This window comes from Acyrthosiphon pisum, chromosome A1 (assembly GCF_005508785.2).
Source record: "Acyrthosiphon pisum isolate AL4f chromosome A1, pea_aphid_22Mar2018_4r6ur, whole genome shotgun sequence".
NCBI lineage: Eukaryota > Metazoa > Arthropoda > Insecta > Hemiptera > Aphididae > Acyrthosiphon > Acyrthosiphon pisum.
Window position 1 is genome coordinate 150781727 of NC_042494.1, and position 16224 is coordinate 150797950.

Genomic DNA, 16224 nt, shown 5'->3' on the forward strand with positions numbered 1-16224 from the left:
AGTTGCGAACACAGTAATAACTATAACAACAGTAATAACACACTAATACAGTGATACACTAATACTATAGTTATAATTACAATTTACCAAATTACATTAAATACCTAAAATATAACAAATTTAAGGTCATTTAATGAAGCGATAGTCGATAACCAAATGAAACAAAAAATAAATACGTGAAGTCGTGAAATAACAATAATGAAATGCGTTGCTTACACAAAATGGAGTGGGGGAACCGTTCAGCACGACAACGCGAGATGCGGACGCCGTGATTCCAGATTTCGTTATAATTTCTAATTGAAAAGTTTGCACGGTTGCTTTAAATTAATTTCTAACAATACAACATCGATGATTTTTAAAAAAAGATCATTTGCACAATTTTTCTGATGTTTTTTTGCAATTTATTACGTATTTATTGATTCAGTAGATAATTAGTTAGGTCCAATTGAAGAAAACACCAACATTTACACTGTTTAAATGGACAACTCCTGCTTCAAGATATTTATAGTAATATTATACACTGTGGTGCCTCAGCTTTATTTTTTTTTCACTCGACTCGCTAGATATTATAGCTGAATAATAGTATAAATAGTATAATAGTATATAAGTATATTATAGTATAAACCATCTAATCAATCTCCCACCCACTTCATCCAAGATGTGACGAATAATATTTAATGTTCAGTTTTATCATATTTTTTTGATGAATCTTACCACTAACCTTAAGCTTAGTACCTATATCAAATTATTTAAATATGGAAAATTGAATTAATAATGAATTATCTGATCCCCATGGTGTTTAAGTATTTTCTTAAGAGATTTCAATTTTATGTTCTAATTCTATAAAAATTGGTTTATTTTATCTACCTACATAATATATATTTACAATATTAAATGTTTGTCCAATTCACTGGAGTGTATTTTTTGCAAAATAACATTTTATTTATAAATTATGTACTTATAACGTATATATGAGTATTATATGGTATAATGTATAAACATATATGTATTTAAATTGATTTCGAAAAATCCCTTATTATATACCTAATATATTATTTTAGGCATTAGTTCAAACATTTTTATTGATTTTTGGCAAAGCGCGGGAGCCCATATTATGTAGTAAATACAATGACAAATGATGTTGGTTTTTGAAGGGATAAAATCTTTTTCTTGTGTACATCTAGATTTGAATCTACTTTAAAAATGTAACCAAATATGAAAAGGTTTTTTTAACATATCAGTGATTACTAATGATGTCGAGTCCATCGTGAAAAACAAATTTTGAAGAAATGAAAGCAGGCGCCAATAATTATTAACAGTGGCAGCGTTTTGAACGTTTTTGGGCTTTTAATAATAGTTTTTCAAGTGCAATAATATTATTACGAACTGTTGATTATTTTTAACCGTCAAAAAGACAGTGTCAGGAGTTGTGAACTATCTGTCGTTGGGAAATCAGGAATACGTTGATAATCATTTTATTGTTTTGTTTATACAATATCGGGTGTGGTCGATTCGACTACATATAGCCACGTCGTGTCTACAAATTTGTATTTTTAGGTTGTATAATCGGTAGTTGTACCACTGTAGGTATGGGTTAGGGAACTAACAAATTTGATAGTATATGAAATTAACTTAAAGACATTTAAAGTTTTATATTTTTTTAATCATTGTTAAGTTTACAGATATATCATATATGAACCAAACATATGAATTAGTGTTGTTGTTAATAATATATTCATATTATAGTGTGTTACTAGCTGAATTACCCAGCTTCGCTCGTAGACAAAAAATTAACTTGTGTATTTATTTTTGTCCGGTTATATCAAGTTAGGTTAGGTTACAATTGTTCGGAGAGCTCAAGCATTTAAACGTTTACTATATTATATAAAACAAATAATGTGATCACGTGATACAATAAAATTACATTGTGAATATCAATTACTAGATATATAATATTTCTGTTTTTAATATTGCAATGCGTCTGTACCATCCGCTTCTCTCTTCTAACCAAAAATGGGACTATAGTGATGCTATGAAATGTTGGAAGGAGAAATGTTGGAACAACTGCGTAAATAAAATCATGATATTTATTATTTAAAACTTTCGTCTGAAAAGTGGAAAAATCAAATTAAATGTGTGCCACTCCCTCCACTGGTACAGATTAAAAAAAAAAGGTACTGCAAGGGATGGACATTTGGAATAACTTTGCAAAAAAAAAAAATTAAATAATTTCATCAGAAACGCGTGGTAAAAAAAGCATATTATTTAATATTATACGATATATACAATATAAGTATAAGGAATAACAAAAATTTAAATTCTAGGATATACAATTTTAATTATTTTTATTGGCGGAATGGAAGAACAATCACATTATGCTAACTATCATAATTTACTGTTTGTACGTTTAATTAGGCTGTAGACTTGTAGTGTTTTGAAAACATAATAATTAGTTTCAGCATAGACTAAGTGATCATAATAATAAAAAAAAAATATATGCTCAAATGTATTCATAATTATATAATTTCAATAGAATATAATACCTACCTACTGCCCATGAATAGGTATAATACACATCATGATAGTAAGTGCAATGGATTTGGTTTTTTTTTAAAACAATAATTGAGATAAAAATACATGCACATTGTCATCAAAGTAATTCTTTTTTTTTGGTAAAAGGCTTCAGCTATAAAGGATTTTAGCCTATATGAACTTACTAATTATAAATAATTACTAAAATATAATATTATTATGTCCATATTTATATTTTGATGACATGTTTGGAAAGATTTATAATTTATGGTTTAGATTTAATTCATTGTTTGTATAAACGTATACAATCTAATAATAGTTTACAAACCACATTTTCATTTCAATACAATCACTTTAATCGGTTAACAAAAACATAATATTATCGTGTATGTATTGATTCAATTTACAGACACACACATGGGATGTCTGTTTTATATCCATTACGAATAAAATTAATTTTAATAATGGTTTATCCATTGTTTTCCCAGATGTTTTATCCTCGCAAGAATATGCTATCTAACGTATACAAATAGTTATGGTTTACTTCGAGTAGGAATAGTCTATTTACTTATAATTATCAAGTTGTAAATATAATAGTAGTTCAAATAGATTTGAGATTAGATGAAATGTTTTTTACTTTTTTTTATGGTTATAATTTTTTAATTTTTTTTATCGAAAAAACTATCCTAATATTTCATAATATGTAACCCTATACTAGGTATATCGACTGAAAATGTAAATTGTAAATTTTATGTAAATTGTTTTTTGAGTTGAAATTGTGGAGATGTAATTGTTATTTGTTTGTATTTGTTACTGCAATCCTTGACCCTGCACAGATTAGATTAGGTGGTGCATAGGTACCTCTTGAATTTATTTAATAGGTAAGTTTCATCGGGATAAAAAAAAGGGTCAAGAACAGGTTACAGCCTACGTCTTGTCATTAGTAGGTACCTATGCCTTTTTTATATAACGCATTTGTGTCTCAAAAATATATACTAAAAAATCCATTATTTTAAAGCACTCCGTTATTATGGGAATATACCATAGATATTATATTAAATAAAGTTATAATTTTTAATAAATATACCTAAATCGAATAAAAATTCAAAATATTAATATATAAAAAAAAAAATAACAAATTGGCATTTAACAATAAGTCATCGGTTCATATTGAATGTCGATTTCAGTGATAGAATTTCGTATATGGGGAGGGGGGGTGCTCTTAACTCCCCCTGGCTACACCTCTGATATAATAACACCGATAGGTAATAATGATATTATAGTTGACTTGCGTTCCTGATACAGAACAGAATTTACCGTTTTTTTGAGACTTAGGTTGGGCATGACCGTTTTCGACCAAAAACGTACCCTTCCCTTTTCGACCAAAATAAAGTTTAATATAATACACAATGATTTTGTTAAGTAGGTTTCAAATAACTACTTTAAAAAGTATTGAACCAGCAACTTAACCTAAACAGTGCTAACAAAAGTGAGTAAAAAAAAAATTAATTATGACAGGAATTATAATTATTATCATAGTTTTCTATATTTTATTGACAACAAAAATTATTTTTATAAATATTATTACGTATTCATTTATACATTTTAGTATTTTATATAACTTATCTATTTTTTATATTTTTTTTATATGCATAACATAAAGACTTATATGTAATTATTATCATTATTTATTTGTAACCTACTACTATATTTAAAAATAACTAACAAAAATAATTTTTTCTACATAAATGCTTATAATTATTATTTAATAATAATTTTTTGGTCGAAAAGGGAATCGACCTTTTTCAAAATTTGGTCGAAAAGTGAATCACCCGAAAAGGGAAGGGTACGTTTTTGGTCGAAAACTGTCTCACCCCGTAAGTTGTATGCAGTCAGCATAGGTACTAATAGAACATACTAATAACCTATGTCCTATAACACATTATGAACATCACGGACTGAAATACAAACATAGGGCCAATATATTAAGGTACCTAAGTAGTAAGTACTAATAATAATGCAGGATAATCGTAAATTCGTACACATGCTTACGGGATATAGTATTTTGCGCCAATTTAATTACTTGTAATTTGCGCCAACAATAGGTACATTTAAGCGTGCATGTAATTTGCGCCAAAATATAAAAATTAAACATGTATTTTGCGCCCCACATAAAAATGAATTTTGGTAACTTGCGCCACTACAGGAAACGAAATGGAATACCTATGTAATCTGCGCCACACTTTCAACTTTAATTGTTGGAATTTACCAGCAGATAAATTTACTGATATTGCATAGGAAATACGATAATACCAACGCTTGCTGGATATAATATTTTTGTATTCTACTAATAATACGTAGATATGAGATCGATTACGTCTAGTTTAATAAAAATTATCAATTGCCAAAATATCGAACAATATAGAACAGCTGCAGTATCATGATATTTACAGTTAGTCGGATATAAATCGCAAAAATATTAATAATATATTTATTTAATATACATAGAGTACGTATACTTATATACATTTATTTTTAATTATAATATTAATGATTTTCTATTAAAATTAACTTGATTATTTTGTTATTTTAAAGTGGCGCAAATTATAATTTTTGTAGGTACATGATGGCGCAGATTACTTAAGGCCCTTTTTATTAAGTTTTTGTGGCGCAAACTACAACCTTAAAAAGTGGCGTAAACGTCTAAAATTAATTTTTAGATGTCGCGCAAATTAGATATATATATTTTTAGGGGTAGTTGTTGGCGCAAATTACATACGCTCGTACTTACCTAACCTAAACTAACCTAACCTTTACCTCTTTATACTTATCCACCAATTCTATGTTGTGAAGTCGATCTATACCTATCGCATTTATTATTCGATGTCTGTTTTCTAAGTATCATAACGAGATCTGAGAGTTGAGTGATGTACACAGGGCACGTGTCATAATAATATGATGATGATATTCCGAATTATCATCCAGAATGGCGTGTATGCGGTATAATGATTACAGTACAGTTATAATAAAATAGTGTTTAACGGAAACGTAAGTGGCGTGTGTAGGACCAATATAACCATACCTAACCATACGTAGGCGCGTGCTTTCTCGGGGTGAGTAATAACTAAGTAGTATAAGTATAGGTACATTGGCATTTTAGGAAAACGCGTTCGTGTGATTGAACTATTAAGATTAAGAGTTGGGCCGATAAAAATTATTGTACTTTGCATAACGTAGGTACCAATCAAGATATCCCACTGCCAATCAATTTGAGTTTTTGCAACTAAATAGTTTGAACATCGTCTAAGCGACTATAAATTGTATTATTCCTGTCATCGTGGACGACACGTATGTTATGACATTTTTGAAAAAAATCCGTTTATATTTCGAGTTCCCCTAGTCATACCAGCAATTTGTCAAATTAATCGAATTTAAATGACACCATTAACTTCGATAACTCGACAAGTTATTTTATTTGATATCATTGTATAATAAAACCGGATTAGACTGTTAGGTATGTGAATTCTGATAATATGTTTTTTGGACGAGTTTGTTTACTTGTTTTTGTTGTGACTTTTTCAGTTACATGATTCAATAACAAATACTCGGTTAATACTCCCAGCACCAAACATTTCATACAATATTTAATTAAAATTTTCTTAGAAAACATTGTAAATACTAAATATCCATAAAATTATTAAACAAACATGAAAACTCTTTTCAACTTGTTTTCATAATGCTAATTGATAGTTATAATCAATCATACTAATTGCCTACCAGCTTAACGGCGTGCTTTTATAAGGTATGTATGTATTGTAAGTGGCTGTTTTCGGAATATTATGTTTTGGCTATATTGTTTAAATATATGACGGCGACTTAATGTCTTATCGCACGCACTCGTTTATGTCAACAGAATTTCGTTTTCTGAACATCGTTTAAAAATATGATATATATATATATATATATGTATACATAGGTACCCAATACTCGCTATTAAAATGTTATATTTATATGAACAAATTGATCCATTTAATATGACTTAACTGATATTGAAATTAAAATCTGAATATTATGTCACGCAACATTTTATATTAAATTTAAAGTTTAGATAGGGGTTGTGAAGGTCATGTCTGCAAATTCATGATGCATTCCTTAGGCCATCTAAACTTAAAATGCTTATATATTAAATATCAACTTAACCTAAATACCCAAATCAAATATTTGTAATTAATTACCCCTATCAACTGTATAAATGTTAAATATTTTTACTATTTTATCAATAACTTAGATAACCTTGTATGTCAGGAACACTTTATAATTAATAGAAAAAAAAAAAAAAAATACCCAAATAATTACCAATAATTCTGATTTTGGACTATATTTTCGGCACTTATATTATAACCTATAGGTTATATCATGAAAAATATTCTGTTTGAAAAAATCATAACAGTAAATATGGAAATAAATTAGATTTTTCACCGTAATTATACAAATTGTATGCTACGTAACGTCAAACTAGGTAATAATAATAAAAAAAAAAAATAGTTTTTTCCTACCAAAAGTTTTTCAAGGTATCTATACTATACTATTGTATTATATAATATGAAGTGCGAGCCGCAGGGTAATGCATCGATGTATCGGTTTGTACCTACCTAGTATATTAAAAAAAATAAACATAATATCAATATAAAGTGACAATCGTGATTTATTATGATAATAATAAAATTGTGGTATCTACAGTATTGTGTAAAGTATTTGAGTAAAAGTATTCAAATACGTTTTTAATAAATTACTTTCAACATAAAGTATTTTCGATGGTATTTTAAATACTTTTTTTCCATTGAATATTTTTGGATGGATTTTTTCTAAATATTATGAACCAATATGACTGACGAAAATTTTGGAAACATTATGTTTCTAAAATATTTATTTAATAAATTAACTTAATAAAAATGGTTATACACCTACTGTATCTACAGCTGTCTACCATTATACTATATGTGTAGAGTGTGTTAAAATAGGTAATCACTCTGTACCTATATTAAAAATAATAATATTATAAACACGAGTGATAACCACATACGTGATTTATTATGATATGAAAGTATTAATACGTTGTGTATGTTTTTTACATTCAAGTTTGAAAATCGAAAATTATATAGCATGTCCACACCCTATTTTGGACCCGTTCGACCCAATCATGATGAAATTCGTCCAAAAGGAGCCGCCTTTGGCCTGCGACCCAGAGGAGGATTGGGTTACTATCAAGGGGAACATCGCGCGTATCACTGACAAGGCTCTCAAGAAGTACGGTGACATCCAGTGCAAATTTATGGGTAAAGTAAATGTTACGAGATGGTTTTTTACAAGCTTTCGTTTCATTCCTGGTTTTGTTCATTTTTCAGACGTTTTGAGGGCCAACGAGTTCTCTACGTCACTGGGCGTCGTGACCACCACTCACACGGAATACAATTTGGAAACATCGGATTTTTTCAGAGTTTACTGTGAGTCGGAAAACGGCCAATTCAGGTGAGGTGCAGCATTCAGTTTTTAAATATACCTATTTAAACATTTAACGTCAAAACACCACATGTTTCGATAATGCTGTACTATAATATAGTCGTAAAATATACAAACGCTCATTCGGTGTTGGTCGTTATCCAAAAATTAAAACACAACGTACAATGATGGTATAGATATAAAACCACTATGTAGATATAGGCAAATACGTAATTATTATTTAATGAGACATTATACAGTTTTAACATAAGCTCATAATAATAATTTATTTTTAGTAATATTATTATGCTGTATTAGAACGATTATTTTTTATTTAAAAACTCGACAAACAGTCTTTGAAAATAATTATTAAGACATTATACTACGTTTTTATTACTATAATATGTGCACTACACTTATGTGTTTTTTTTTGTTATTTTCGTTTACGTGACCACTATAGTTTGTATTATAATATATAAATATAATATTATAATTTATTTGAATTTGTTTTTTTTTTTTTTTTGTTTCAATTCAGTTGGGAAAGCCGCATGGCCGGCATACGATTCGACGAGGATGTGATAAATAGAGCCGGATGGGACCAGGTGCCCAAAGACGGGTTGGGCCTCAACGTTCTGATGATCGGAATGGACTCTATGTCAAACATGATGGTGCAGAGAATATTGCCTAAGGTGTATTCCAAACTCAAGTCTATGGGAGCACGCGTGCTCAATGGTTACAACATTGTCGGCGACGGGACTCCGCAAGCGTTGATACCGATTTTGACAGGCAATGATTTTTTAATGAGCGTTATAATATATTATTCGATATATTTAATTGTGGCCTAGTTAAAATCAAAATTTAAATTCAATCGATTTAATAATAATATGATCCAATAATTGATTACACCTATAATAATAAAATTATATTATGTATATTGTATAACATTTTATCATCGTTGCATTCTTATCATACAGGACGCACTGAACTGGAGCTTCCGGACACTAGGAAACGCATGGGGAACAAAGCGTCATACGTGGACGTCTACCCATTCATATGGAACGAGTTCAAGAAACACGGCTACGTCACTGGTAAGTATAATATTTAAGCGGCGTTTTAGGTTTTATATTTTGTCGTTAACCCGAACCTCGATCCGTATAGTTAGGACGCTTTTCGAATTCCGACGTGTCATATTGACACCGGGGCCTTACAGTTAATGTGTGCAGTAAGCCGTAAGGTTCGGCTTTGAAGGCAAAAGCCTTTTTTTTTATAACAATAATAGAGAAATAATTTTTACATAAAAATGCGAGTCATTTAATACGTAAGATTATGAACGTATTTTTTTGCCCTTTTTACTGATAAATGCCTTTTTTCCTTTTTCACTTAGAAATGGCTTTATTGTGTTTAATTTTCAATTGAATTAATTCAAAATTGTTCGTTAGTCTACCCCGATTACCTTTTCTATGTACTAACATATTTTAAGTCTTCAACGTTTAACTAAGTATACATGATAGTGATTTTTTTAATACACAGTAGTTAAATATACAATATACAAACCATTAATTTTTTTAGTACATTTTTTTTGTAATTACTTTTTTATATAAATTAAATGCTTTTTTTTTGACATTTTGAATGCTTTTTTTTACTAATTATATTGCCTTTAAATCCGAACCCTAGTGTGCAGTCATAACCGATGAATGCGTGACATGATATTAATGGAAACTCATAAAAACTATACTATTATGATTTCCGATGACAATAAACCTATTTTCCCTTGAAGATCAATCCCGGACCGGGTAGATGTATTAAAGCAATTACTACTTGTCATACTTCAACTTCATACAAATAATCTAGCACTTGAATACACTTGCATACTTGACAGTTGACAGTAAAGTGAAATATCAGATGTGAGACTGTTACGTATATATTATAATATATATAGAGATTCACATAGTATAGCTTACCATATTTTCCTTTAATAATACATTTATTAAAATTCTGATTTTTTGAAATTTTAAATATTATACTCAAAAAACATGTTTTCAAATTCATGAATTTCTTTGTATACTAGGTATCTAAGGATGTATCATATTGCTATACAAACTAATATTTTGAAAATGAGACCTCCCCCCCCCTTTTTTACTGTAAATTATTTAGTGGATATTTTTTTTAAACATTTTGATGTTCCTATAATTAAAAATTCTACTAGTAATCTTTCACTTATTAAAATGTTTGTAACAATAATATAATAATCTTTAAAAATGGATTATGGCAGCTCTATATTATCAACGATGGAAATATATTTTTTAATATTATTAAATACATTTTATCCTACTAGGATTTTTTAATTCTTATTCATGATTTTTTTATTAAATTAAGATTTTTATTCAAATTTGTTTTTATTTATTAAATATAGATATTTTTCTTATAAAGTTACTGTTTATTCTATTTTGATTTTTTTTAATCCATTTCAGATTTTTTTATTCAAATTGCAATTGTGAAAATGTTAAGTGTTATGAAAATGATTACCTATTTAGTTTTAAGATAAATGATTTATTTTTTTAAATTATTTATCCTGAAAATCCATTGATATTAAATTATTGAGGTAATTAAAATATAAAACGCAATCACTATTTATACATATTTTTTTTAGAGTTACATTTCTCTAACTCCCCTAAATTCAAATTTTCGTTTATTCCATATGTTTGTACATTTTTTGTAAAGGTTTGTAAAGATATTTTTTTCGTATATAAATAAAATTCTATTTTTGGCAATTTTATAAATTTAATAATGATTTAATAAGTCTTGAAAAATAAAAAATCTTAATAATGTCTATATTTGGCAAAAAAATATAAATTCAATAAAACGGTAATTGCGAGGCAGCCAGTGATTTGCAAATTCTGAAGATGAGTTTATAAAATTATAGCAAACTATTTGTAAAATATTGACACCAGTCCGAGATCGATCGGAGGTTGTGAGGGAGGGGGGCTACGTGAAGTTGGCCCCTCAATTTTGAAATAAATCTCACGGCTAAATTTGAAGTTTGCAAATTCTAAAAATAGATTTTCAAATTATTGCAAAGCATTTGCAAAATATCTGTGCGGGTTTGAAATTGATCGGACAAAGTTGGGGGGCCAACTTCACTTATATCCTAATATTTAATCTAGTATTTACTATATTTCAGGTTATTTTTACAAATAAATTACTTATGTTGATAGATTAATAATAATCACTAAAATGTCCAAATCACCTTATCTTCTATATCTTACAAACCCATAATATTATTGGTATATTGTCCTTAGTAGGTACTCAAAGTTAAATAACTAAAATACTACTCGTATAAATTTTGATTTTAATACGTCAACATTTTCAAAAAAATAAAATTATCCACTAAATAATTTACAGTAGAAAATAGGGGTTTTCATTTGTAAAACAGAAGTTTCTACCTCCACAGAATACTCCTTAAGTAGTACAAAAAATCTCAAGAATTTGGAAATATGGTTTTTAAGTTTATTTATAAATTTCAAAAGTCATATTTTGAATAACTGCATTCTTGAAGAAAAAAGGGCTGAGCTTGCTTGGTGAATCACTCTGTATATTTTGTATAGTAACACGTAGTCCAGATAACCACAAATCGCGGCTACACAAATCACGAAAAGTACCTTTTGTTTTATTCCGACCAGTAGGGTTTGTTATTTTTTTTCTCTTTTTGTGGTGAATATTATGATATGTGATATATAAATATTGTAAAAATATATTGTTCAGAAATACGAACGACCACTCCAGAGAGTTAACATTGGAACAAATTATATTTTCTTTTCTTTTATTGATTAATTCTTCTGGGTTGTATAGGTTATGCTGAAGATGTTCCGGACGTTGGCATATTTACGTACAGGTTAAAAGGGTTTGACCAACAGCCGACCGATCATTATATGCGATCGTATTACGTAGACGCGTCGCCAATGTTCAAACAACAAAAGCCTTTTTGTTACGGTTCTCTACCTAGGCATAAGGTAATAATTTTTGAACATTTTATTTTATTATCTTATGCCATACGCATATTATTAATAAGCTTATTTTAATACACGTAACGAACAAAGCCAAAAGACGAGTTAATATGATATATTCTCAATGCATAGAAGTGTGATTTATGTGTTGTGGCTATGCATAAATAATCTATATCATTAATAAACAGTGAAAGTGGCATCAAAAAAATAAAATAAGTCATAATATTATGATTAATTATTATGATATAAGTATTCAGATAAAGTTAATAAAATTACTACGAAATATATCACGAAAACAAAAGCAATTATGATAATTAGATATTATTTTTGTTATTAGACTAACCATTAGTGCCCTGACAACTCGTTTGTAATATACATTTATCAGATGTTACCTTACAATAATTAACGTTAAAAAGACAAAATTGATAAATTGCTTTACAAAATAGTTGAAAATATTATGCAATGTTGAATTATATTTTTACAATTAATAATGAATGTTTAAAACTTCAATCATTAATTGTATTATTCTTTTACCTGGCTAGAACGATGTGTTTTATTAAGAAAAGTAATCTGTTTTTTTCCTATTTGGGGATTACATAATATTATCGCCTTGATTCCTGAGTATTGAATGAGGGTTGAAAACTCGAGTGGACTTTCTAAATTCTATTTAGTTTTCAATTGACATCAGTTTATTTACAGATAATGCTCAACTACATCAAAGACATGTTTCGGGTGTACGAAGACAAGCCAAAGTTCATGTTTGCATTCCAAGGCGAATTATCCCATGACTATGCGAGCAAGGTATCAGTCGCGGAAAACGACCTGGTTGAGTGGTTGGAATGGTTTGAGAAGTCTGGTTACCTAAACAACACCATGCTGGTGTTTATGAGCGATCACGGTCAGAGGTATAATAAGAAAGTTTAACGGTTTTTCAGGATTTCATCAGGTAACATGTTCTCAAGGCTAATAATTGTTGTCCACCCTCAGGTTTGCTTCCGTGCGCGACACACAACAAGGCAAACTCGAAGAGCGGATGCCATTTTTCTCATTCGTGCTTCCTAAATGGTTTGACCGGAAATACCCGACAATGGCGGCCAACCTGGACAACAACACTAACCGTCTGACGACCCCGTTCGATATATACTCAACACTGATGAGTGTCCTGCACCGAGAAGAGTCTAAAACCGACGACGTGAATAAACGTTCAATATCGCTGTTCAACGAGGTATAATATTAGTGTAAACTGTTTTAACTGCAGTTAATCATGACTGATTATTTTATGTATTAATTTTATTCAAAATTTAAAAAAAAATTGTTGGTGGAATAATAATTATTACAATCACCTATTCGACTATCATTGATACACATTGAGTGTTACAACTTGCAAGCGATTTTAAGTTTCGATAATCGTCTACGCGATCATTCCAAAATGATCATCGTCGCACCAAATCATTGCAAAAACTCGTAATAATCACATTAAATCAATCACCCACATCTCTTTCAGATACCGTTGGAGAGGACGTGTAGAGACGCATATATCGAACCTCATTGGTGCGCTTGTTTGAAGTGGCATCCAATAAGCGTGGATAGTTCGTTGGCCATCGACGCAGCCGCAAACTTTGCACAGTTTCTCAACAGGTGAACAAATACGCACAGCTTGCAGCTAAATTTAATAAATATTATAAAACGATTGATGTTATTATCTCCACGTTATCCATCTTGTCACCTGTAGGACCTGTTTTCTAAAAACGTAGACATTGAGTAAAACTTATATAGGTTCCCTTTATCACTATACGTATATACATTTTTTCATATTTAATTCCAATAATACTTTTTAAACTACTATATATATGAATACATTATTCGCACACGCGTTTACCATAATGTAGTAGTGTGTATCATGTCATAAATAACATTGTAAGAAGCTTTTTTTTTATTCAACAACAAAGTATACAAAGTAAAAGTGGATCCAACTGTTTGAAGTTAAAAAAATAGAACCGAACTAAACTCGGCCAATAAGTTCAAATTTCTATAATTATTCGGATTTATTTATTCCCAACTAAAAGACAAATGTTTTATATATATTTTTTTTTTGATAAAACTAAAAAGCTTAATATTATTCTTGAATTAATTTAATAGCTCAGTTTAGGTTTAATTCAGCATTAAACGAAATATTTGGTATACAGTTTTGGTTCGATGGTAAACGAAATGTTCAGTTTGAGTTCGACGTCACACTGAATAGTTCGGTTTTTGATTCGGTGAACTTGCCACGCATTATATTATGTGAAACTAATTGATTGCGAATATTATGTTTTTTTTCGGATAACTAAACTGAGTTTGACTAAATAATTAAAAATTGTTTTTTGTGGGTCAAGCTGTCCCGATCCCACTTTGCACTTCGTGTATCGTATTATTTTATTCAGAAGTCTTGTTACGCAGGTTTAACGCTGAGTACAGTGACCTCTGTGCACCGGTGGAGATCGATCGGATCGAATGGGCCAACAGGATGGCACCCAACGAAGGGCTGTTGAAATTTCACCAGGCCGCCGACACGGATGGATTCGTACCCGACATGTCAGCCAACACCAAAATAACTGACATCTATCTGCAGATAAAAGTGATCTCGCGAGGGCCTGCCAACGCCGTGTTCGAATTTTCGTGCCAGTACAACAGTAACACCAGACGGTACACGGTTTACGTAAGTTTTGCCCCAAGTTCACGTCTATAGTATTTATTATACTACGTATGCCAATAGTACGTATTTTTCCGTTTTGAATTCGTTTTGATAGAATAAAAATATATCTAATATTTATTAGGTATATCTATTTTTTTTTTTTTTTTTTGAGATATAAATTTTGTTATTTTCAACGTTTCAGGAAAAACATATCAGCAGAATTAATCAGTACGGAAACCAAAGTTGGTGCGTCGCGAAAACCCAACCACAACTTAACAAGTACTGTTACTGCAAACAACCAAACTGAGAAAGTTTGTCATCTGCGTGGAAACGTGATCTGGACACAAATATTTTCCAAGTGGCACCGTTCAAACTCAGCTTCGCGTCACTCGGAATTATTGTTAACATTTTAAATTTTATGACGTTTGTGTCATAAAAAAATCTCTCAACTGTTATTTTTACTACCTATATGTATACCTGTATTATTATTAGTTTAATAATAATATTAGTGTAATGTAGACTTTTAATCGTTCAGTTTAAACTATTAGTTCATTTAAGTTCATAATTCCATATAATTTTATTTAAGTATTATGTGTGTAATTTCAAACTATTATTCAAAATTAGTTTTTTTTCATTTTGAATATTATAAGTTTGATTACATTTTTAAAGTCTATTCATTCACTGCAAAATATTTTGTGGTCAATGAAATTTTGGCGTTGTCGATTCGATGATAGAATTGGAAATATTATTGTATTGTCTCGCAACTTACATAACACTAAGCCGATGATAGTTAACAAGAAATAAGACAATTTGGCGATATATAGGGGAATAGGTGGTAGAAAGGAATACTTAACGTTCATACCTGGTTTTAAATCAATTTAGTTAATGCGGATTTTCAAATTCACAAAAAAAAAACAATGATAGAAATAATAATTCCTTTAAATTTAAAAACTTTTTACTAAATTATCAAAAAAAAAAAAAACTTAATTTAATACAATATTGACAGCCAGGCTATGGCATAGCTGATAATCAGTAATCGACGATCCGTTGGTTGACCACTGAGAAACACCAATTTCTGACTGAAATTCAATTGCTCATATTGGGTACATTTCTCTCTTAGCTAGGATTTTCCTCTCGACATAACGTACGGATTATATATCTTTTAATAGATTATTCTCTACATCATTATATTTTATATTATATTAATATTGACATATTTTCCAAAAGTACTATCGCCCGAAAGGCATCGCCATAAGACGTATTATGTATTTGTTTTATTTTAATTTTAAAATGTAAAATGTTTGTATATTGACTATCCTAAATATTGCGAAGTGATTCTATTTCGTCTAGTCAGATTAATTTCTTGAGTTATAAACTACGCATAGACTTATATTTTTCTGGTCAATTTTAAGACGATTTATTTTAAATATATAACATTCGCTACTGAAAAACTATGTTTCATACTTAATGATGTTTACTTATAATATTCATAAATTGTATTTTTGATTTTATAAT

At 29.3% G+C, this 16224-nt stretch overlaps 1 protein-coding gene across 2 annotated transcripts in view; it reads left to right on the top strand.

Annotated features, from left to right (window-relative positions):
- Positions 1-16008, top strand: part of LOC100168546 — a 39791-nt gene extending 23783 nt beyond the window's left edge. For both annotated transcript variants that reach the window (XM_001949758.5, XM_008184574.3), the window contains exons 4-13: positions 7672-7868; positions 7938-8061; positions 8567-8817; positions 9006-9119; positions 11881-12041; positions 12735-12940; positions 13023-13260; positions 13540-13673; positions 14475-14733; positions 14912-16008. In XM_001949758.5, coding sequence (XP_001949793.2) covers positions 7672-7868; positions 7938-8061; positions 8567-8817; positions 9006-9119; positions 11881-12041; positions 12735-12940; positions 13023-13260; positions 13540-13673; positions 14475-14733; positions 14912-15016 — 1789 coding nt within the window. In that variant the 3' untranslated portion in view covers positions 15017-16008. The remainder of the gene's footprint in view (positions 1-7671; positions 7869-7937; positions 8062-8566; positions 8818-9005; positions 9120-11880; positions 12042-12734; positions 12941-13022; positions 13261-13539; positions 13674-14474; positions 14734-14911) is intronic.
- The last annotated feature ends 216 nt before the right edge of the window (positions 16009-16224 follow it).